General features: G+C 36.5%; 2 protein-coding genes across 3 annotated transcripts; both read left to right on the forward strand.

Moving 5' to 3' along the window:
- Positions 1-1,794: 1,794 nt before the first annotated feature.
- On the forward strand, positions 1,795-14,704 carry LOC103139063 (proteolipid protein 2). 2 transcript variants are annotated; one of them, XM_007553537.2, is made up of 5 exons: positions 1,795-2,141; positions 10,651-10,806; positions 10,908-11,006; positions 13,407-13,500; positions 14,006-14,704. In XM_007553537.2, the coding sequence occupies exons 1-5, from the start codon at positions 2,043-2,045 to the stop codon at positions 14,017-14,019; spliced, it is 462 nt and encodes a 153-aa protein (XP_007553599.1). In that variant the 5' UTR covers positions 1,795-2,042; the 3' UTR covers positions 14,020-14,704. The 2 variants fall into 2 exon arrangements, with proteins under 2 accessions (XP_007553599.1, XP_016527708.1); XM_016672222.1 differs by lacking the exon at positions 1,795-2,141 and adding an exon at positions 8,294-8,504.
- A 3,200-nt stretch (positions 14,705-17,904) lies between these two features.
- Positions 17,905-22,013, forward strand: LOC103139170 (proteolipid protein 2-like; the record flags this gene model as incomplete). Its single annotated transcript, XM_016672201.1, has 4 exons — positions 17,905-18,117; positions 18,219-18,317; positions 20,716-20,809; positions 21,315-22,013. Coding segments are annotated over 4 exons (420 nt in total), but the record flags the coding sequence as incomplete, so codon positions are not given.
- Positions 22,014-24,412: the final 2,399 nt, after the last annotated feature.

Below are 24,412 nucleotides of genomic sequence, written 5' to 3' on the forward strand. Positions count from 1 at the left end.
TTTTTTACTTGTACCATGTGTTGTATTCAGTTGTCTCAATGCCAAAAAGGCTTTGCAACTCTTTTTGAGTTTTCAAACTATCTGTACACTGCAGCGTAATCCCCTTTCATATTGACTAGCTTTGGTATATTAGAACGGGATAGGATCCATTTCAGCCCTGAATCTGAGTGCAGCTGTATTTCCATCAGTGGTGGAGAAAGTACTCAAAAAATTTACAAATGTACTTAAGTAAAAGTACAAATAAACAGACAAAAATGTACTCAAGTAAAAGTAAAACTACCACATTAACATTTGTACTTAAGTAAAAAAAAAAGTACTGGCTTTTAAAAATACTTAAGCATTAAATGTAAAAGTACTTGCTGAATGCATTACCTAATCCCTAATACAATATTCAGTGAACCATTGCATTTAATTTTAAAACATTAGAAATGTGCCATTTTAATGAACAATGCCACAGATAAAGCATGTTTTTATTATGTTTACTCTGTAACATAGTTTAGACTTAGATATGTGATTCTATGCATCATAATTTTAGGGATGGAAACATCTTGTCTCCTGTCCTAACATAGCATGAACTTCACTTTTTTTGCATTTATTTTGAAACAAATCCAACAGAAAGGGGATGGAAAGAAGGTGGGTGGGGGAGGACATGCAACCGATGAACCACATAGCAGAGTTGTAGTCAAGACCACCTACTCAAGACCAGCACCCCACGCTACGTGACACACAAAAAATTAAGTTTTACCTTCAAAATTGCTTCTCAAATTGATCTGAAAGATCCACATTCCCATAAAACACCTAGATATTAAATACTTAGAGCTGAAATAAATTTAATCAGTAAAGATCCGTCCAGAAGAATCGGATCGTTCCTGAATGTCATATCAATGCAGACTTTGGTCACAGCGTTGTTCCATATCTGTGACACCTCAGTCAACACCTCCACACAATAATTCAGCGCATGAGTGACAACTTTTTTTCATCGCAGATGCAACGTGTTTCAGTACAGCTAGCTTTGCTAGCATCACGTCCACAGATCTTACCTTTCTTTAAGCTTTCCTTCCAAGTGACGGTAAAAGTTGGACTAAGTCCCCATCGTCTGTGAAAGCGAAGCGCTGCTTATTTTACATGTCGCCATATCTTATGATTTTTGCAGCGCTATTTTATTACTGACGACCAGACAGACATCTTCTCCAGCTCAGAGGAAACCACTGCGCATGTCTGGAGCTCCCCGTGCAAGTAAAGGTGGAGGCGATGGGTGACAACAGACACTAAGTCACGTTATGCTTGGATTTTACGGCGCCACCTTAAGACCGTGAACTTCACATTTTAACGGGGAAAAAGAGCAACGCGACTTGGATGTAACGAGTAACGCGACAGTTTTGTAGAAATGTAGTGAAGTAGAAAGTACAGATACTTACTGTAAAATGTAGTGGAGTAAAAGTAGAAAGTACCCATTATTAAATCTGCTTAAGTAAAGTACAGATACACGAAAATTGTACTTAAAAATTGTACGAAGTACAAGTTACTGAAGTACTTGTACTTCGTTACTTCCCACCACTGAAGTAGACAAAGCATTTGATATGGTTTGGTGCACCGTTTAACCGGAAAAATAATACTAAAATTAATAATAAAATAATATAAAACCAGCGAGATGCGTGACTACGAGTCGAGCGCGAAAGCTCCTCACCAAGCTGGATGATGATGCACTTCTGTCACCAGACTGCACAATCTGGCTCTAACACAATGTGGTAGCATGTTGCCATGAGCGGCGCTCCATACTCAGGGGAAACGCCAACGCCCTGCATACAGTCCGCTGGCCCCGCCCTGCTTTAACAGACTCGCAGCAGTTTATTTCTCAGAGACTTTTTCGTCAGACTGCTCTCTTCTCTCCACTTGCTTAAACTAAAGCTCCACTCAACCACACTGGGGGAACTGCTTCTTTCCTGAAATATCTCATCTAAGGACAACTTTTGCTCATCCAAACTCGCTCTTTTACCAGAGGGAAGCTACTTTAAGGCCTCCACGTTACTTTTTCTCCCAGGATGGCTGCTGATACAACCGAGAATTCCTCTGCGGGCGTCGTGGAGAAGCTGAAAAGTTACGTGCGGACCCAGAAAGGCACCATCCTCGCTGCAGAAATTGTGAGTTTACAGTAGAAACAAAGTGACTCTTAAGCTCATAAAGCTGGCTGTGGCACGTTTTTACAAATCACGTGTGGCTGCTGCAACCAATTAATATTTAATGGGTTATTAGGAGTTAATGTTGGTACTGATTTTCAGGCTGAAGGAGAAGCAGATCTGTGTGATCGATGATCGATGTGAGTGAGGGCAGAAGGGATGAGAAATGCATGTGGTTTGTGGGGGAGTTGAAGGTTGAGGGACGGAAGTAAAGGGTTTCCACCTGTCACAAGCACATTTGACACTAAAGAGCTAAATGCTGAGGAAAGTTCAAGGCAATTCACAAATACTTTATTAATCCCAAAGGGAAATTAAATGTTATTGTAGCTCATTAATTTAGATTCTTCAAAGGGTCAAATAATAGCATAATGTTGGAACGGTACACTGTGAAAACACAAGATCTGATAAAGTAGTTTTGGTTTAGTTTCTACTGCAAATATCTTAGCAGAATGGTAAGATATAGGAGCTCGATTTGAGTCAACAATTCCTTAATATTGATTGGTTCAACTCAGATTATTTCTGTTCTGCACAGTTTGCATGTTCTCCCTGTGCATGCATGGGTTTTCTCTGGGTACTCCGGTTTCCTCCCACAGTCCAAAAACATGACTATCAGGTTAATTGGCCTCTCCAAATTGCCCCTGGGTGTGAGTGTGTGTGTGCATGGTTGTTTGTCTCTGTGTTGCCCTGCGACAGGTGACCTGGCGACCTGTCCAGGGTGAACCCTGCCTCTCGCCCGGAACGATAGCTGGAGATAGGCACCAGCACCTCCCGACCCCACTGAGGGACAAGGGTGTAAAGAAAATGGATGGATGGACTTTTTGTCAAAAATCATCAATACACATCAAATATGTTGGTCAATTTTCCATTTATTAATCTTCAAAAGTGACTCTAAACTGGAGGTTTGATTTAAAGGAACGTAGTTTTTCCATTAATAGTCCATGATTAAAGAATTATTTACTGAAAATAAGCTCCTAGATCTGTTTGGTCTTATTTCAAGTTTACTAAGATATTTGCACTTGAAACTAGACAAAATACTTTGTTAAATTTTTGTTTTTGCAGTTTATGTGTAAGAGAAAGTCGACCCTGAGCACACAGTCGTCCTGGTGGTGGCACAATCATGCTGCGGGATCAGATTATACTGGTCTTATGGGATAAAACGATGATGTAATTGTTTTTATTGATTAAAACTAAATCATAATTGTTCCAATAGCAGCAGTTGTCTATTACTTCATTCAAGAAAACAGGTTCAGCAGTATTTTTCATGCACTTATTGTGCAGAATATATATTTTTTTCTGTTCTGCTCTTTGTGGAGAAACAGATAAGCTTATTTGCTGGACATCTTGTTGCTAGCCAGCTGTAGTTTTAAAACAGCTTCACGTTAATGAGAGTGACATGTTTATACAGAAATATTGTGAAAGGGTGACCAAATTTAGGAAAGGAAAAAAGTTGATATTCCTCCTTTGATTCAGCTGACTGGCAGTGCGAAGAAGCAACTCATTAAACTAATGCTAAACTGGGATAAACAAGATAAAAATTCCTGCTGTAACTTTATAAAACCTTAATATACTTGATGCCATCCCATGTGTCTCTTCTTTTCTTTAAATATGAACAGTATAAATAGGCAATGGACATCAGGTACCTTTAAACTAATTATATCAGCACATCTTGCTTTGGTTAGCTAGCAGATTCGTAACCACAACAGTGAGAATGGAACAACTCAAGCAACACCTGAAAAGAAATCTGCGGTCATGGTAAAAAGCAGCCACTTCCTGTCAGGGAACCTTGTCTCATTTCTGTTCCTAACCACCGTTTTTTTGTTGTTGTTTTGTTTTGTTTTTCATGGATGAATGCGTTTGTTTGCATTTCATAGTGGTGTGAGTCTCTTTGACCTCCATTATTTGCGTAGGTTCTGTATTTACTGTTGTTGAGATTACCGTAACTTCTTTATATATTTAAACACACTTGCTGGTTCGGTGGAGTCTTATCTGCAATTTGCAATTCTGTCGTAACTGCAAACGTCTTCAGAGTCTGAGTCTCACTCTTTCGATGCTGTTGAGTTCATGGGAGTTAGGAATCACAGCCACCCCTGGGTGATTAAAAACTATGAATATTGGAGACTCCCTCTTGACAAAGTGCTTATAAAAACAGCCTGTTTTATAGTTCAAACACCAAATATACTGTAACATGCATTAATTCACTCAGTGAAAACCATCTGAAGAAGAAGCTATGTCACTTTTTGATTAGCTGCTTTATTAAAGCCAGTCAATAGTGTATCAGCCACAGTCATTCAAGGGTATTTCCACTTTTCAAGCTGTATTTTCTCTAGAATATTAAAAAAAAAAAAAAAAAAAAAAAATCCACAAACGATTCTAAATCACGTTCCATAGAGCAATTTGTGTCCAGGTAAGTCCGTGACTTCTGAATCGTGAATTGGAGGAGGTCTTCACTGTTTAGCTTTTACAGTTTCCGATAAAGTTTTGTTGTGCTCAGAGAATGATACCGGTGTATTAACAAAACATAAACCTGATCAGAAGCGATAGTTCTTCTATTTTCCTTGTCCATTAGGTAAACAGTGACATTTTATTCAATTGTTGACACAGTTTTGTGTAGTTAGTCCTAAGAGCTGTGGCTAAGTTGAAGGAGAAACGTGTGTAAATATGAAAAGTAATGATGCAGTTAAGCTATGGCCAGATGTTGAAGCCTAATCAGCAACGTCATGTTATATGAGATATATTTTCTATTGCTTATTTTAAGAGTGAGAGACTTCTAAAAATCAATGCTTCTAAAAAAAAAATACACCCAGTTGTTTGTATTTTTTATCAATAAGTTTATGTGTTTTAATGTCTGGTAAATGAGCCTTTCCAAAAACCTTCTGAACGTAACGTCACAAATCAGCAGATTCTGCCCCTCACCTAGCAACCGCAGTGAAGCCCAGCCCATTACCTAGCAACCGCAGTGAAGCCCAGCCTGTTACCTAGCAACCTAAACTGAGTTCCAGCGTGTTTTTCAGCTGGTTTTACCACTTTGTGCGCTGTGTGATAGCTGCTGGAAAAGAAATGTTTTGTTGTTGACTTACCATCCAGAAACAATTTGCTATGTTCTTGTTGACTAAAATCTAATTTTCTCAGAATAATTTTGGGCTTTGTATCGTTGTTAGACCTGTCCTAACCAGTTCAAAGTAGTATAATGGGTCACCTTTGATGTTGTGTTCACAAACAATCATTGAAAAAGACTAATATCTGCTAATTCATTTACAAAATGTTAAGATTTCCTTGTATTGTTTTTTTTTTTAATCTGAGACACAATTTGAAATTAAAATGGCTTCAAATTAAGTTTAGATTAAATTAACATGTGTGATGGACAAACTGTCTGGTGTGAATTAGGAGGATATTCAGCAGCTGTAAACTCTGCTTATGCCTTAGGCCATTGTAATATTGGTTTACTAGAAAATAATTTTAGTAAACTGAAGTTATTTACAGTAGAAAATAACTTCTACTGTTGTTAGCTAGCACCTACAGCTAAGTAAATGTAAAACTGCGTTTTTTGAAAGCAAGAAAAACCCTCAGTCTGTGCCTCCCTGGAAAAAGGGTCTGCTGTCCCAAACGGAACAAGCTAATTTTAAAGACGGCCTCTCTGAACTCCACCCACTGTAAAAGTTTCCCCTTCGTTTCTTTTTTTTTTTTCATGAGGTAGTAATGGAAACTCCAGACTGGTGTGACGATTAGGCCTTGGAACAAGGAATCCATGAAGCGATTAACCCGGATCTCTGCCGCCGCTCCATTCAAGGATGACTTCAGGCAGAGAAATCCTCCCTCTATCAGGCAGGATTTCTGAAATAGTTTAGAAAACATTCACAGCTCCCAGAACTCCCCAGGACAAAAACAGGATGGAGAATATTTTATTGCTAACTATGGGGACTTTCAGTTTGGTCGGAAATGGGCCTCTTAGTATCAGTTGCTGGGAATACTGGTGTAAAACTGGCGAATGTGAAGATCTAATCATCGTTTATTTCACGTGGAATGACTTCTCCGCCTGTTAGTCATGATGATTGTGTTGGAACATGTTTAAATTGCAAATTAATGTGCAAGTCATACACACCAACTGAAGGGAGTGCACATTTTCTTCATCATGACTATCTCTGCAGAGATGAGCTGGAATGACCGATCTGAACCGTAACATTAAAAACATCAGCATTAAAGGGCATGTCCATTTCTAAAGCTTGTCTTTTCCAGGTCTGTTTAGACTTGTAGCTCACAACAGTTGTATTTATTTCCAAAAGATAAATTGAAGCCTGAAAAAACTCAGGTATTGTGTTTTGAAACACCAATACCAGTATCAGTAACTAAAACAATGTCCATCCAAGAGAAAAGTGGTGACAGAAAAGTGCCCAGTTCAAATTTGAGGTTATAAAATGAGGGATTGTATGGCAATCTGAGCAGTTTGGAGACTCAACAAACCAGCACCCTACGGAGAGATTTCAAAGAAATTCTCTATGGTGAACCTGATCAACATGTAATTATTCACAAAACTTGAAATACAAATTCTAAAATATTTGTTGGCATAGATGTAATTTGTGCTCCCATTCTGACCAGCATTGTTACTTTGATGGGTATGTGTCTGTATTTATATTTTTCCAAACGGCTGTCACCAAAGTAGTTCATGTTTTATGATACTAATGAAACTGAGGCAATGCATGGAAGGAAAGCTAAAATACTCTCCTTTAAGACTGCGACTAATTATTTTAGTAATCAATTATTCTGTTGGTTATTCTGATGATTAATTGGAAAAAGAAATTTGGAGAAAAACATTTATGCATTTATTTATTTTCTGTCATTTTTAACTGTTCAATACATAAGTGAACATGATAAAAAAATATGCAATGCTGAAAAAGAAACACTTAAAAAAATTAAATTGCTTAAATTGGCACTTTCTGCACATTTTAACTACTTCAGTGTTTCTTATACAAAATATAAAGAATACAAATATATATAATAATGAACATTTCATTGCCTAAAATGCAATAAAGTTGGTGTATGTTTGACCATCTGAAACAAAGGATAATACAAATACAGTGTAGGGTTACTCTATTAATTAATTTCTTGATTAATCTTAATCTAGGAATATGTCACTTTCAGGATTCCTGGAAGAACATATTTGCATGTAAAGATTTTTTTACATTTTAAAAGGCAAATCTATATGTTTTTGTAAAATTTAGGCTTAACTACTGCTGAGTATGTTGTCCTTTCAGCAAATGTCCTAAGTTTGAGTCTGTGTACTCCAGTTGACGATTAATCAATTACTAAATTAGTTGACGATTATTTGAATAATCGATTAACCACAATTAATCTGATTAATCATTTCAGTCACACTCTCATTTCTTAAGCTCAAATATATTTAAAAAATAATTACTGCTCCATCTAACTATCTGTAAATCAAAAAATCTTTCTTGCTAAATGTCATAGCGGCTGCAGTCCCTTCAACGGTCTGGCTGTGGACTTCCTGTTCAGCTACCAGTCCTTTCCTTGGCATAAACTCTTGTTTTATTCCCCCAACTTTGGGATTTTGCTTACAGTCGAGTTAAAAATCCTGGAGCAAAAAGTGTTTCCAGCAGAGAGACTGTTGCAGAAATTTCCCTCCACCCAATCTGTGGTGGTTTCCATGGAGCACGTTCATATTTCCTGCATATATATTCTTCTAAAATATTTGCTGCTACACCATCAATTCAACACATTACCATTTAAAAACTTGATAATTAAGAAAACAAGGTAGAGAGTAAAAGTCTTTGAGAGATTTGTGGCTCAACAATGACTTTTCCTGTTTGAAAATCAATAGCAAGACCAATTTACATTCATTTATCTTTTATACTTTCAAGATTTTAAGCTTTCTGCCTCTAAAATATGACAACACATGCAATTTAAGGTGCCTGTTTAGTTTTACTCCTATGAATTTGCTCAAAGAGTGATGATATAAAACTTCCCTCATGATTTTACTGTCACAATTTCCACTTTCCTTTGTGCTTGGGAGAAAAAATGTACTTCAAAATAAAGGCGACTTCCATAGCAACTGTTGCTGTTTGGTTGGTATCTGCACCATGCATGGGCTGAGCTCTTGGGGCTCGTGTTGCGGCTCACTATAATTAGCCAAAAGTTTGCAATAATTTCCCTGTAGTCAGTTTAAAACAAGCAGCTCATTATTACACTGATGCCAGTGTACTCCGGCTGAGATCCTGAAACGCTGCGGACAGACCACAGCCTGTGCAGCTCAACATGAAGGTGTCAACAACTCAGAGGCTGGTTTTGTTCTCGGGGAGTCCTCTGTGTGGTATGGTGGGTGTTTTTCTGTATGACGGCCTCTTCAGCCGGCTCTGTCCCGGATAGAGCTCCTTTTGTGCGTTATGGTTTGGCCTCGGCCTCTTCGCTGCCCTACAGAGGCAGCCTGTGCCAGTCCCTGAAACACATGAACTTCTGATGCCTCTGAGCTGCTGGCTGGCTGCCTGTGGGCGGCATGTGAGGTAGTAGTGACAGATGTGAGCCTGGTGTCTGCTCAGTTCGGTCATGCCTGTATCATGTAGACTGCAGTGATTTGACACTGTTGGCCAAGCTGTCTGTGCCTTAGAATAAAACCGTGCAATGTGTAAGACAAGCTTGTAGTCATAGCTGGAGGGCTGAAGACATTTTATTGCTGTAGTCTGCAATTTTACCTCCAGATGGCATTAAACTCTACTTACTGATCCTTCAATAACACAAGTTTACATTTGGCATGTTTTATACTTACATTTGGGTCTGCTTCTAAAAACAATCCAAGCACTTAAAAAACACCAAAAAAAATCCACCCGTCTTTTGGCAATACTTAGTCCTCAGCATTGGCAAAATACTGAGGACCAAGTATTTGGCATACTTCGTCAAAATACTTAGTCTTTTGACTAAGTATTTAGTCAAAAGACTAAAAAAGTTCTGTAACTTTGTCAGTTACAGAACTTTGTAACTGGCAAAGGTGCGAACTTTGTCAGTTACAAAATTCACACCTCCGTGAACTTTGTAACTGACAGCCACCTTAGCAGCCAGTTGCTATGACAACAATAAACAGCGCACAAGCTACATCTCTTGCTTTGTTCTCAACTAATGAACAAAATAAGTATTACAACTATTACTCGATTACAATTTTTGAGTAATCTACACACCTCTGTGTAATACTAAATTAGATATAACTTCTACAGGGATGTTTACTGTAGTACTTACTGCTGAAGTAGCAAAATTAGCTTAGCTAATTCTTATCCGCTAGCTAAGACGGACATGTAGCCTATGTGTACTTGCTCTACCAGAACCAGAACCTTGTTATTAAAGAGCTCGTACGTCCTTTACAAATCCGTTTAAACATTGATTGTGTGCGTCCATAGATTTCAGGTGAAGCTCCTCCATGATGTAAACTCTCTTCATGTTCCCCAAGTAGTGAACTGTATCACAAAATGAGATCGGAGGCAGTTTGTCCTCATTTTCGTCCTCCGTCTCATATGAATTGATCCCAGCAGCGGCCATTTTGTTCATGGATCTTTCTCTCGCACATTGGTCAAGAGTGTCCTCATGTTTTCTTTTCGTTGGTCTCAAAGCCATGGGTCCGTTATACGTTCTCCTATTAAGGTGGCGCATATCACTTCCGGTTCAGACTTTTTGGAATTATGTATAAGCACAAAAACAACCAAGTATTTTTGGTACATTTTCTTAGTACAGTAGAACTAAAACCAAACTTATAGATAACCTGTCAAAAAGATATATAAGCTGATTTTAAGCTAATAATTTCTTGATTTCTCAATACTGGTGGAAAAAGTACTAGTACAACTGGCAGATTATCTCCAAGTGAAGTTTAATCTGCCAGTGGGACGAATACTTTTCATCAACATTAAGGAAATTAAGGAATTATTGATTTAAAATAAGCTCACATCTTGTTGAAAAGTTACTTGTAAGTTAGCTTTCTTTTATTTGAAATGTACTAACATTTTCTGTAGAACCTGAAGCAAAAACACCTGATAAGATATTGTGGGGGGGGTTTTCAGTGTGGTCAGATATACCCATATGTTTCTTTCTTTTTAAAAGTTGACACATGTATTTGTACAAAATGTTTCATCTCGCAGCGATTACAGGTCGTCTTTCAGTTTTTATGCAGCAGATTCTTGAAGGAATTTGTTTGGATGTGTGATTGCGTTTGCCCTCACATTTTGAGCCACATTTTAGAAAACAGGCCTATAATGGGCTGCAGGTTGTTTGAGTTTATGATTGTGTGCACTGGCAGCATTTTGCTGATCTGAGAAGAATGCATGCAGATGTTTTTTTTTTTTCCACATAACGGAAAATTGCTGAGGGAACGACCCCTTACTGTAAATCTGTCTGCTTGTTGCAGACGCTCGCAGAAGGTTAAACTTTAAGCCACTGTCTCACTGAGGAGCTTTTTTTTTTGCTTGCTTTCTTGTTTTCCCAGGTTCTCAGTCTGATAATCCTCATCTGCTATGCTTCGTCCTGGTATGGCGGCTACACTGCTGTTGCCATCTGCGAGATGTGCTTTGCTATCGTGTTCTTCTGCGTCTTCATGATGAATCTGGACCAGCAGTTTACAGCCATCAGCTGGGTCTGGAGTGTAAGTTCTTCGTGAGCAAAAGCGTTTTAAAGAAATTCTGCGGCGCGTTGCTCAATGCATTATGTTCTGATTTATTTCTCTTTTTTTTTTTTTTCCTGCAGGACTTTATCCGTGCATTTACTGGCACTCTAGTTTACCTCATCACGTCGCTCATCTGCGTCATCAGAGGAGCCGGGGACGGCGCGCTCATCGCAGGCGGGGTCAGTTCGTTCGTCTGCTCTGAAGCTCCTCATTCTGGGTTTCACTGTTTGTTTCTGACGACCATTTACCATGCGACCTGTTTCTAGGGAGATATGCAGAAAAAAATATGTTCTGTTTACCATGACACAGTGCAGCCATTTGTCACAAGAATCTGATAACATCCCACATTTCCTTCCTGTTCAGCTTCAAAGATAACTGTAGTTATTTTCAAAAGGCTTCACTTTGAAGGCTTTTATCAGAGTGTGATAAACTGAATGTTGGCACCAGGGTCATAATGGTGTTGAGGTTTTCATTATAGTTTTGTTGTAACAGTTTGTTGGTCTAATTCATTTAGTTTTATTTAGGTTTTAGCGTCTGTTTGCTAGTTTCTAATAGTTAGTTTTAGTTTTTTCATATTGTGGTAAATTTTTAGGTGTAGAATTAAAAAAGGTCAAAGTATTGTGATAATGTAATGCAGGGTTTCCCAACCCTGGTCCTCAAGGCACACTCTAAAACATATAGGTGTTTTAGAGGTTTCCCTGATTTAATGTGCCTGATTCAACTGATTGCAGTTCAGGAAACGCCTTTCAATCAGTCATCGATTGAAATCAGCTGGGCTGAAGCAAGGAAATACCTAAAACATGCAGGCCAGTGTGCCTTGAGGGCCAGGGTTGGGAAACACTGATGTAGTGAACGCTCAACAGAAGACGCCATTTAAAAAAATTTAACCAATTATTGTAGATTAACTCTGTTGTTTCCTCCCAACTTTTGTTGTCGTCGTTTTGCGGACTTGCATAAGTGCCGCCAGGAAGAAAATGGAGAATTGTAATTCGGCCGACGTAAACTGCTTGCCTAGGGAAAAAAACGAATTAATTTCATATCAGTTTGAAAGGTTAATTAATAGATTCATTAACAAGAAAGTGAAGGATGTAATGTCAGTATGTTTTAGTTTTATAAACACACAATATAGTTCCATTTAGTTACACTTTTTGCTATTAATTACTGTTTTTATTTATTTCAGTTGATGAAAATGTTTTCTCAATTTGAGTTTTTGTTATTTTATTAGTTTTAGTTAACTGTCATAACCTTTGTTTGCACACCTTGAAGAGTAGAGTGCAGAGACCATGACATATAGTCAAAACATTTTGGACCACATGCCAAACACGGGACTTTTTCTTCTCCCTGGAATAAAAATCCCCAAATAATTTTATTGTGAATTACTTTCTCTTTATTTTAGCTGCCATACAATAAACTAAACTACAATAAACTTGATTTTCTGAAACAAAATGGAAAAGAATAAATTAATGTAGTTCCCAAAAAGGCCTCAGATAATTTCTGTAACATAAAGGCATTGAATGGGTTGAATGTTTTTGCTGGTTCTTTGTTTAAAAACCTGCCATATTTAGACAAGTTTATTAAATGAGACACCCCTTGTATAGTGGGAAAAGTGGGAAAAAGCACAGAAGTAGAAAAAAGTCTGAATTCAAAACCTTGTATCGACTTGTTCCTTCTCACTGCGTACCCCAGGCAAAAAAAATATTCACAAAAGATACTTTAAACCTAACGGGCAAGATTTTACAGGAGCAACAGGGAATAAAATGTTTCAAATGTTTTTTGAGCGTTGCATCAGTACTGCTAATTTCCAACTAAATTCAGATATTATTGTTGTTGGATTTCAAAATAAAGCGCGCTTCCCGTTTCTTAACCACATCCTTCTTCTGTGCTGTGGATCCCTGGCCGGGTTGCAACACGAGGTTACAACCATCTGCATCCGATCAGGTTGCGACAGAACAACTAAGTTACAGCTTAGCATGTGTACAACGCGAGAATAAAAATAAATTAATGCAAGTGTGGAAAGCATCTTTTCTTTTTTGCTTCATTTGGGCATGAAATGGAAAAAAGAACCGTCATTGCTGGAATCTTTCTTCTGAAAATGTAATAAAATTTTAAAAAACAATGTTTTATGTTATTTAAGCCATAATGTCACAGGAAATAAGTCTGTATGGAACCGAATGATTTATCATAAAATGAAAACCAAAATAATTGAGCTGTTTTGCTCGTGTTGGGCCATTTGAACACGTGGTGGCTCTTTCTATGAACCCAAAGGGAAATTTGTTCTTTGAAAATCTCTGTTGGTGTTTATTTTGCAGTCTGACATGAACAGAGAAGTAACCGAAGAAAGGGATGTAAATAATTAAAATAAAAACTCAGTTTGCCATTAATCTTAATCGACACATAATCAAACTAAAATGACTGAGCAGACTGAACCAAAGCTCAAAGGAAACAAGGTTGATCTTTTTAAAAGAATATTTAAAGCAAATACAGATAAATAAATCAACTGGAATCCAAAACATCCTGAAATCCTGACGATGGCTTTTGTTTTAATGTTGATAAAGTTCTTGTTTTGCTGTATTTCTCAGGTGTTTGGCTTGCTCGCGGGTCTCCTGTTTGCATATGACACGTACACCATCTACCTGCAAATCAAGAGCGTCAGGTCGCAAACTGGAGGTTCTGGTAGGAACACAAGTGTTTATTCATCCAAAATCTCCCCTGTGACACAAACACTACAAAAACAAACTCTTACCAAACATTGTTGTCCAGAAATCACACCAAACTAACTTAAAAGTAACTTTTCAGAACGAAATAGGAGCTTGTTTTAAGTCAGTAATCCTTAAATATTGATAAAAAGTTCCAGTTCCATTGTCAGATTTTATGGTTTATAGCAAGACATTTTTCCAATGAGTGAAAAAAAACTCCAACAAAGGAAACCAAAACCTTTCCCAAAATTTAAAGAAACAATTAACTAAAACAAGCTTCTATATCTTGCTGAAAAGTTACTTGTAAGTTAGTTTTGTCTTATTTCAAGTTTAATACTACATTTGGACTAGAAACTTGACCAAACGTATTTGGTAATATTTTGTGTTTTTGCAGTGAACCTCTTGCAGTATATATATATTTTTCCTGTTGGTATATAAAGTATGCTCACTTTCCTGATGCACTTTTCTACATTAATTTCCAGGTAGCCCAGCTTAAACAGTCCACGCATCTGTTATCGACGCTGCAGGAACACAAAAACAGAGAAGAGCGGATCAGTGAGGGAAGATGGACAGTAAAATGACCAGGTCACAGTTTTAATCATTGCAGCTGTATGGTGTGAACAAATGAGAAGTATTTTAGAGCCGTGCTTGAGAGGAATACCACAGAACCAAAGGGAGAGGCACTATACTGTACATCTGTGTCTGCATGTGTGCTGCGGCGGGAATAAAACCCAAGTTTTGTTCCGACCAAGACAGACCATCGACTAAACAGCAAAACCTGATATTAATAAGGTAACAAAAGACTGTTTGGTGTCTTCAAATGGCTTTTCTAATACTTTTCTCTACTGTTAATGGACTGCTGTAGGAAATATTAATCGTGTTATTTGGACTTCAGAAGTAACTGACACATTAGGAGTTATTTAAAAACCGAATAATATTCGTCTTGTCATTGCTGTCAATATTTTTTTTTTTCGTAAAAGTGTTTTCAGTCAGTTAAATATTATAAAGCACAGTCTCTGTTTTTTATGAGGGGTTTTGTTAAGAGGTCATGAGCAATAAATATGTCACCAACATCAATTGACTCTCCTGGTATTTTCACTTTGATAAAACTTTGAGCTAAGCTAACGACTCATCAGGTTGGCTCCTTGCAAAAACTTTTTTCTTTTATTTTCTATAAATAACTTTCGTCTCAATAAACACAACAAAAACCTCTTTATTTCATGTGGAAATAAAGAGGTCAATTTAAACGACTTTCCAAGATGAGTTAAAAAGAGAGAAACGTTTGAAACTTTGTGACAGCTTTTGACTGCATTCCAACCGCCTTTTACAGCTTTGGTAAAATATTTGGTAAAAATTTTACCAAATATTTTGGTCTAGTTTCTAGTAAAACATCCCAGTACACTTGAAATAAGACAAAACTAACTTAGAATAGATTTTCAGCAAGAAATGGTAGCTTGTTTAGTAATTAATTAATACAGATGAAAAAGCACTACTTCCTTTGGCAGATCATTTCACTTGCATCGGAAAAATGTCTTAAGTGAAATAATCTGAAAATCAACTAGTTCTTCTTCATCAATATTAAACCATTGACTTAAAACAAGCTCGTATTTCTTTCTAAATAAATTAATTAGAAACTAGACCAAACACTCCTGGTAAGATTTTGTGTTTTTGCTGCGAAGATGCTCATATTTTATGGGTTTCCGTGAAGCTAATGTGGACGGTTAGAGAAACAGTCACGTAAATGCACTATGCTAAGCGCTACTAGCTAACTCTTTGGTGTGGAAGTTGTTACTACGACTAAAACAAATAATCAAAGAGCTACTTTCAATATCGCTGTGGTGTTAATAAATTAGAGATGTAAGAACATATTTAAAAGAAAATGGCCCTTTTAAATGTCATTTATTCGGACATTAGGAGAGTGAGAAGGCGCATAGCTATTAGCGGCTAACAGAACAACAGTGGTGCTGGATTCAGTTGGTCGGAAAAATCCGTTTTAGATTTGACACTGATACTGTTTAGCTTATAATCTCTTCTGCTTTTGTAAAGCATTTGTTTCAATTATTTTGCCACAACCTTTTTTGGTACTGAAGTAAAGAAAATTATCCTTGAAATAACGGACTATTTAGAGCAGTAAACCACGGAGACTTTTTTCATCCACTTTTGGTAGAAAGAGAGAGACACAAAAAACCGTCATGCAAATGGAAATTATCAAACTCTTGCGATTAATTGATTTATTGCTTCCAGGTTTAATTGGCTATCAGCAACATATGATTTGTAGAAGTATTATTATTTGGCATGAGCACTAGCAGAAGAACAGCATTTTAGGCACTAAAACTAAGACACTTCATGTCTCAGAAAACATCAGACACCAAAAAAGCATCGATTCCCAGACAATTAACCATAAAAAGACCAAACGGATTCAAAGGTTGGTATGCTACTGATTAAAACTTGCGATATTGTCACTCCAGAGGGCGCCGTTGCCTCAATACATACAGCTTAACCTTCCAGTTAACCTTCCAGGACTGGTAACGCTGGGAATTTTCCAACATTTTTATTTGTATGAAGCAAACAGAAGCAATAAAAACCAAGTTTGAAACCGAATTTTTACAGCAACCTCCATATCTGATGCTACATTACTCAGAACATAATTTAAAACGTTATTCCTACAATTATTCATCTTCCAATCTCTGTTTTATCAAAGTGAGTAATCTGGAAGTTATCTACTGCAAGGAGGACATTGACAGCTCATAACCTTTTAACTAAATCTTTGAAAAAAAAACAAACAACAAAAACAAATCTATTTTCAATTTCATTTCATGTAGTTGTACTTCCATCATTTTTCACTTTTTTGATTTCTGAGTCCTAAACAATTAATGGGTTCTGTGGTTATTTGTCAATACTGTTCTTTTGGTTTGGTTTTGAGAACATATTTCTGTTTTTTATATATTTGATATTGACTCATCCTGAGATGATCGACACCACGCAGATTATGTCATCCTCTCTCACGTTCACTCATCGTTTTATTCTTCCTCAGGTTATGATTTTTTTCATACATCTGTAACACATTTTGTAAAGATTGAAAGCCATCTTTCTGTTGAGATTTTTTTTGTAGTGTCCCTGTTTTCCTAAAAAGAGACAGAAGGTTATAAATTTGTTGTTGGAGGAAAATCTTGTCATTCTAATGTTTTTTTTCTAACAATGTGCAGTCTGTCTCTTTAAATTCAGATTATTGTTTGCTTTGAGAAATAAACCGTCATTACAACAAAGAGTATTAGCATTTCTATCTTTTGTCCCGAGTTTCTTCCATTTGGTTGTTGGCTGTGGGTTTTAAGTTGTTGTTCTTCTTATTGCCGCTAGATGGAGCCAGTCAGTAACTGATTATCAAATGTGTGACATTTAAAGACGCAAAATCACCAGAGTTACAGGTAACTGGCTACATTTATTCAGTTACACTTGAGTAACTTTTTTTAAATGTACTTTTAGGAGTATTTTTGCTACGCTGTGCTTTTTACTTTTTCTTGAGTAATTTTATTATGAAGTATTTCTACTCTTACTTGAGTAACATGTCTGGATTTTCTACACACTCAATGAAAAACAAACAGAATTCACCAGACACCGTTTTGGTTAAAAGTTTTATGCATTTTTTTTGCATAAAACTTTTTTGGAAAACAAAGTATTTTGCCTGATTTTGTTACTTTTTTGCTACTTATATGAATATTTGTCATATTTGTCCTTAAAATACCAAAACTTCCACTTAACCTTATATGTTGCTCTGTCTGATGATGTGATTTTAAATATTAAATGATTGACCATTTGATCAGTTGCTCAGTAACTGAGTAGACTTTNTACTTTTCATCAACATTAAGGAAATTAAGGAATTATTGATTTAAAATAAGCTCACATCTTGTTGAAAAGTTACTTGTAAGTTAGCTTTCTTTTATTTGAAATGTACTAACATTTTCTGTAGAACCTGAAGCAAAAACACCTGATAAGATATTGTGGGGGGGGTTTTCAGTGTGGTCAGATATACCCATATGTTTCTTTCTTTTTAAAAGTTGACACATGTATTTGTACAAAATGTTTCATCTCGCAGCGATTACAGGTCGTCTTTCAGTTTTTATGCAGCAGATTCTTGAAGGAATTTGTTTGGATGTGTGATTGCGTTTGCCCTCACATTTTGAGCCACATTTTAGAAAACAGGCCCATTATGACCTGCAGGCTGTTTGAGTTTATGATTTGTGTGCACTGGCAGCATTTTGCTGATCTGAGAAGAATGCATGCAGATGTTTTTTTTTTTTCCACATAACGGAAAATTGCTGAGGGAACGACCCCTTACTGTAAATCTGTCTGCTTGTTGCAGACCCTCGCAGAAGGTTAAACTTTAAGCCACTGTCTCACTGAGGAGCTTTTTTTTTTGCTTGCTTTCTTGTTTTCCCAGGTTCTCAGTCTGATAATCCTCATCTGCTATGCTTCGTCCTGGTATGGCGGCTACACTGCTGTTGCCATCTGCGAGATGTGCTTTGCTATCGTGTTCTTCTGCGTCTTCATGATGAATCTGGACCAGCAGTTTACAGCCATCAGCTGGGTCTGGAGTGTAAGTTTTTTGTGAGCAAAAGCGTTTTAAAGAAATTCTGCGGCGCGTTGCTCAATGCATTATGTTCTGATTTATTTCTCTTTTTTTTTTTTTTCCTGCAGGACTTTATCCGTGCATTTACTGGCACTCTAGTTTACCTCATCACGTCGCTCATCTGCGTCATCAGAGGAGCCGGGGACGGCGCGCTCATCGCAGGCGGGGTCAGTTCGTTCGTCTGCTCTGAAGCTCCTCATTCTGGGTTTCACTGTTTGTTTCTGACGACCATTTACCATGCGACTTGTTTCTAGGGAGATATGCAGAAAAAAATATGTTCTGTTTACCATGACACAGTGCAGCCATTTGTCACAAGAATCTGATAACATCCCACATTTCCTTCCTGTTCAGCTTCAAAGATAACTGTAGTTATTTTCAAAAGGCTTCACTTTGAAGGCTTTTATCAGAGTGTGATAAACTGAATGTTGGCACCAGGGTCATAATGGTGTTGAGGTTTTCATTATAGTTTTGTTGTAACAGTTTGTTGGTCTAATTCATTTAGTTTTATTTAGGTTTTAGCGTCTGTTTGCTAGTTTCTAATAGTTAGTTTTAGTTTTTTCATATTGTGGTAAATTTTTAGGTGTAGAATTAAAAAAGGTCAAAGTATTGTGATAATGTAATGCAGGGTTTCCCAACCCTGGTCCTCAAGGCACACTCTAAAACATATAGGTGTTTTAGAGGTTTCCCTGATTTAATGTGCCTGATTCAACTGATTGCAGTTCAGGAAACGCCTTTCAATCAGTCATCGATTGAAATCAGCTGGGCTGATGCAAGGAAATACCTAAAACATGCAGGCCAGTGTGCCTTGAGGGCCATGGTTGGGAAACACTGATGTAGTGAACGCTCAACAGAAGACGCCATTTAAAAAAATGTAACCAATTATTGTAGATTAACTCTGTTGTTTCCTCCCAATTTTTGTTGTCGTCGTTTTGCGGACTTGCATAAGTGCCGCTAGAAAGAAAATGGAGAATTGTAATTTGCCGACGTAAACTGCTTGCCTGGGGAAAAAAACGACTTAATTTCATATCAGTTTGAAAGGTTAATTAATAGATTCATTAACAAAAAGTGAAGGATGTAATGTCAGTATGTTTTAGTTTTATAAACACACAATATAGTTCCATTTAGTTACACTTTTTGCTATTAATTACTGTTTTTATTTATTTCAGTTGATGAAAATGTTTTCTCAATTTGAGTTTTTGTTATTTTATTAGTTTTAGTTAACTGTCATAACCTTTGTTTGCACACCTTGAAGAGTAGAGTGCAGAGACCATGACATATAGTCAAAACATTTTGGACCACATGCCAAACACGGGACTTTTTCTTCTCCCTGGAATAAAAATCCCCAAATAATTTTATTGTGAATTACTTTCTCTTTATTTTAGCTGCCATACAATAAACTAAACTACAATAAACTTGATTTTCTGAAACAAAATGGAAAAGAATAAATTAATGTAGTTCCCAAAAAGGCCTCAGATAATTTCTGTAACATAAAGGCATTGAATGGGTTGAATGTTTTTGCTGGTTCTTTGTTTAAAAACCTGCCATATTTAGACAAGTTTATTAAATGAGACACCCCTTGTATAGTGGGAAAAGTGGGAAAAAGCACAGAAGTAGAAAAAAGTCTGAATTCAAAACCTTGTATCGACTTGTTCCTTCTCACTGCGTACCCCAGGCAAAAAAAATATTCACAAAAGATACTTTAAACCTAACGGGCAAGATTTTACAGGAGCAACAGGGAATAAAATGTTTCAAATGTTTTTTGAGCGTTGCATCAGTACTGCTAATTTCCAACTAAATTCAGATATTATTGTTGTTGGATTTCAAAATAAAGCGCGCTTCCCGTTTCTTAACCACATCCTTCTTCTGTGCTGTGGATCCCTGGCCGGGTTGCAACACGAGGTTACAACCATCTGCATCCGATCAGGTTGCGACAGAACAACTAAGTTACAGCTTAGCATGTGTACAACGCGAGAATAAAAATAAATTAATGCAAGTGTGGAAAGCATCTTTTCTTTTTTGCTTCATTTGGGCATGAAATGGAAAAAAGAACCGTCATTGCTGGAATCTTTCTTCTGAAAATGTAATAAAATTTTAAAAAACAATGTTTTATGTTATTTAAGCCATAATGTCACAGGAAATAAGTCTGTATGGAACCGAATGATTTATCATAAAATGAAAACCAAAATAATTGAGCTGTTTTGCTCGTGTTGGGCCATTTGAACACGTGGTGGCTCTTTCTATGAACCCAAAGGGAAATTTGTTCTTTGAAAATCTCTGTTGGTGTTTATTTTGCAGTCTGACATGAACAGAGAAGTAACCGAAGAAAGGGATGTAAATAATTAAAATAAAAACTCAGTTTGCCATTAATCTTAATCGACACATAATCAAACTAAAATGACTGAGCAGACTGAACCAAAGCTCAAAGGAAACAAGGTTGATCTTTTTAAAAGAATATTTAAAGCAAATACAGATAAATAAATCAACTGGAATCCAAAACATCCTGAAATCCTGACGATGGCTTTTGTTTTAATGTTGATAAAGTTCTTGTTTTGCTGTATTTCTCAGGTGTTTGGCTTGCTCGCGGGTCTCCTGTTTGCATATGACACGTACACCATCTACCTGCAAATCAAGAGCGTCAGGTCGCAAACTGGAGGTTCTGGTAGGAACACAAGTGTTTATTCATCCAAAATCTCCCCTGTGACACAAACACTACAAAAACAAACTCTTACCAAACATTGTTGTCCAGAAATCACACCAAACTAACTTAAAAGTAACTTTTCAGAACGAAATAGGAGCTTGTTTTAAGTCAGTAATCCTTAAATATTGATAAAAAGTTCCAGTTCCATTGTCAGATTTTATGGTTTATAGCAAGACATTTTTCCAATGAGTGAAAAAAAACTCCAACAAAGGAAACCAAAACCTTTCCCAAAATTTAAAGAAACAATTAACTAAAACAAGCTTCTATATCTTGCTGAAAAGTTACTTGTAAGTTAGTTTTGTCTTATTTCAAGTTTAATACTACATTTGGACTAGAAACTTGACCAAACGTATTTGGTAATATTTTGTGTTTTTGCAGTGAACCTCTTGCAGTATATATATATTTTTCCTGTTGGTATATAAAGTATGCTCACTTTCCTGATGCACTTTTCTACATTAATTTCCAGGTAGCCCAGCTTAAACAGTCCACGCATCTGTTATCGACGCTGCAGGAACACAAAAACAGAGAAGAGCGGATCAGTGAGGGAAGATGGACAGTAAAATGACCAGGTCACAGTTTTAATCATTGCAGCTGTATGGTGTGAACAAATGAGAAGTATTTTAGAGCCGTGCTTGAGAGGAATACCACAGAACCAAAGGGAGAGGCACTATACTGTACATCTGTGTCTGCATGTGTGCTGCGGCGGGAATAAAACCCAAGTTTTGTTCCGACCAAGACAGACCATCGACTAAACAGCAAAACCTGATATTAATAAGGTAACAAAAGACTGTTTGGTGTCTTCAAATGGCTTTTCTAATACTTTTCTCTACTGTTAATGGACTGCTGTAGGAAATATTAATCGTGTTATTTGGACTTCAGAAGTAACTGACACATTAGGAGTTATTTAAAAACCGAATAATATTCGTCTTGTCATTGCTGTCAATATTTTTTTTTTTCGTAAAAGTGTTTTCAGTCAGTTAAATATTATAAAGCACAGTCTCTGTTTTTTATGAGGGGTTTTGTTAAGAGGTCATGAGCAATAAATATGTCACCAACATCAATTGACTCTCCTGGTATTTTCACTTTGATAAAACTTTGAGCTAAGCTAACGACTCATCAGGTTGGCTCCTTGCAAAAACTTTTTTCTTTTATTTTCTATAAATAACTTTCGTCTCAATAAACACAACAAAAACCTCTTTATTTCATGTGGAAATAAAGAGGTCAATTTAAACGACTTTCCAAGATGAGTTAAAAAGAGAGAAACGTTTGAAACTTTGTGACAGCTTTTGACTGCATTCCAACCGCCTTTTACAGCTTTGGTAAAATATTTGGTAAAAATTTTACCAAATATTTTGGTCTAGTTTCTAGTAAAACATCCCAGTACACTTGAAATAAGACAAAACTAACTTGCAATAGATTTTCAGCAAGAAATGGTACCTTGTTTAGTAATTAATTAATACAGATGAAAAAGCACTACTTCCTTTGGCAGATCATTTCACTTGCATCGGAAAAATGTCTTAAGTGAAATAATCTGAAAATCAACTAGTTCTTCTTCATCAATATTAAACCATTGACTTAAAACAAGCTCGTATTTCTTTCTAAATAAATTAATTAGAAACTAGACCAAACACTCCTGGTAAGATTTTGTGTTTTTGCTGCGAAGATGCTCATATTTTATGGGTTTCCGTGAAGCTAATGTGGACGGTTAGAGAAACAGTCACGTAAATGCACTATGCTAAGCGCTACTAGCTAACTCTTTGGTGTGGAAGTTGTTACTACGACTAAAACAAATAATCAAAGAGCTACTTTCAATATCGCTGTGGTGTTAATAAATTAGAGATGTAAGAACATATTTAAAAGAAAATGGCCCTTTTAAATGTCATTTATTCGGACATTAGGAGAGTGAGAAGGCGCATAGCTATTAGCGGCTAACAGAACAACAGTGGTGCTGGATTCAGTTGGTCGGAAAAATCCGTTTTAGATTTGACACTGATACTGTTTAGCTTATAATCTCTTCTGCTTTTGTAAAGCATTTGTTTCAATTATTTTGCCACAACCTTTTTTGGTACTGAAGTAAAGAAAATTATCCTTGAAATAACGGACTATTTAGAGCAGTAAACCACGGAGACTTTTTTCATCCACTTTTGGTAGAAAGAAAGAGACAAAAAACCATCATGCAAATGGAAATTATCAAACTCTTGCGATTAATTGATTTATTGCTTCCAGGTTTAATTGGCTATCAGCAACATATGATTTGTAGAAGTATTATTATTTGGCATGAGCACTAGCAGAAGAACAGCATTTTAGGCACTAAAACTAAGACACTTCATGTCTCAGAAAACATCAGACACCAAAAAAGCATCGATTCCCAGACAATTAACCATAAAAAGACCAAACGGATTCAAAGGCTGGTATGATACTGATTAAAACTTGCGATATTGTCACTCCAGAGGGCGCCGTTGCCTCAATACATACAGCTTAACCTTCCAGTTAACCTTCCAGGACTGGTAACGCTGGGAATTTTCCAACATTTTTATTTGTATGAAGCAAACAGAAGCAATAAAAACCAAGTTTGAAACCGAATTTTTACAGCAACCTCCATATCTGATGCTACATTACTCAGAACATAATTTAAAACGTTATTCCTACAATTATTCATCTTCCAATCTCTGTTTTATCAAAGTGAGTAATCTGGAAGTTATCTACTGCAAGGAGGACATTGACAGCTCATAACCTTTTAACTAAATCTTTGAAAAAAAAACAAACAACAAAAACAAATCTATTTTCAATTTCATTTCATGTAGTTGTACTTCCATCATTTTTCACTTTTTTGATTTCTGAGTCCTAAACAATTAATGGGTTCTGTGGTTATTTGTCAATACTGTTCTTTTGGTTTGGTTTTGAGAACATATTTCTGTTTTTTATATATTTGATATTGACTCATCCTCAGATGATCGACACCACACAGATTATGTCATCCTCTCTCACGTTCACTCATCGTTTTATTCTTCCTCAGGTTATGATTTTTTTCATACATCTGTAACACATTTTGTAAAGATTGAAAGCCATCTTTCTGTTGAGATTTTTTTTGTAGTGTCCCTGTTTTCCTAAAAAGAGACAGAAGGTTATAAATGTGTTGTTGGAGGACAGTGTGTTGGAGGAAAATCTTGTCATTCTAATGTTTTTTTTCTAACAATGTGCAGTCTGTCTCTTTAAATTCAGATTATTGTTTGCTTTGAGAAATAAACCGTCATTACAACAAAGAGTATTAGCATTTCTATCTTTTGTCCCGAGTTTCTTCCATTTGGTTGTTGGCTGTGGGTTTTAAGTTGTTGTTCTTCTTATTGCCGCTAGATGGAGCCAGTCAGTAACTGATTATCAAATGTGTGACATTTAAAGACGCAAAATCACCAGAGTTACAGGTAACTGGCTACATTTATTCAGTTACACTTGAGTAACTTTTTTTAAATGTACTTTTAGGAGTATTTTTGCTACGCTGTGCTTTTTACTTTTTCTTGAGTAATTTTATTATGAAGTATTTCTACTCTTACTTGAGTAACATGT

Source organism: Poecilia formosa, unplaced genomic scaffold, assembly GCF_000485575.1.
Source record: "Poecilia formosa unplaced genomic scaffold, Poecilia_formosa-5.1.2 Scaffold57, whole genome shotgun sequence".
NCBI classification, from domain to species: Eukaryota; Metazoa; Chordata; class Actinopteri; order Cyprinodontiformes; family Poeciliidae; genus Poecilia; species Poecilia formosa.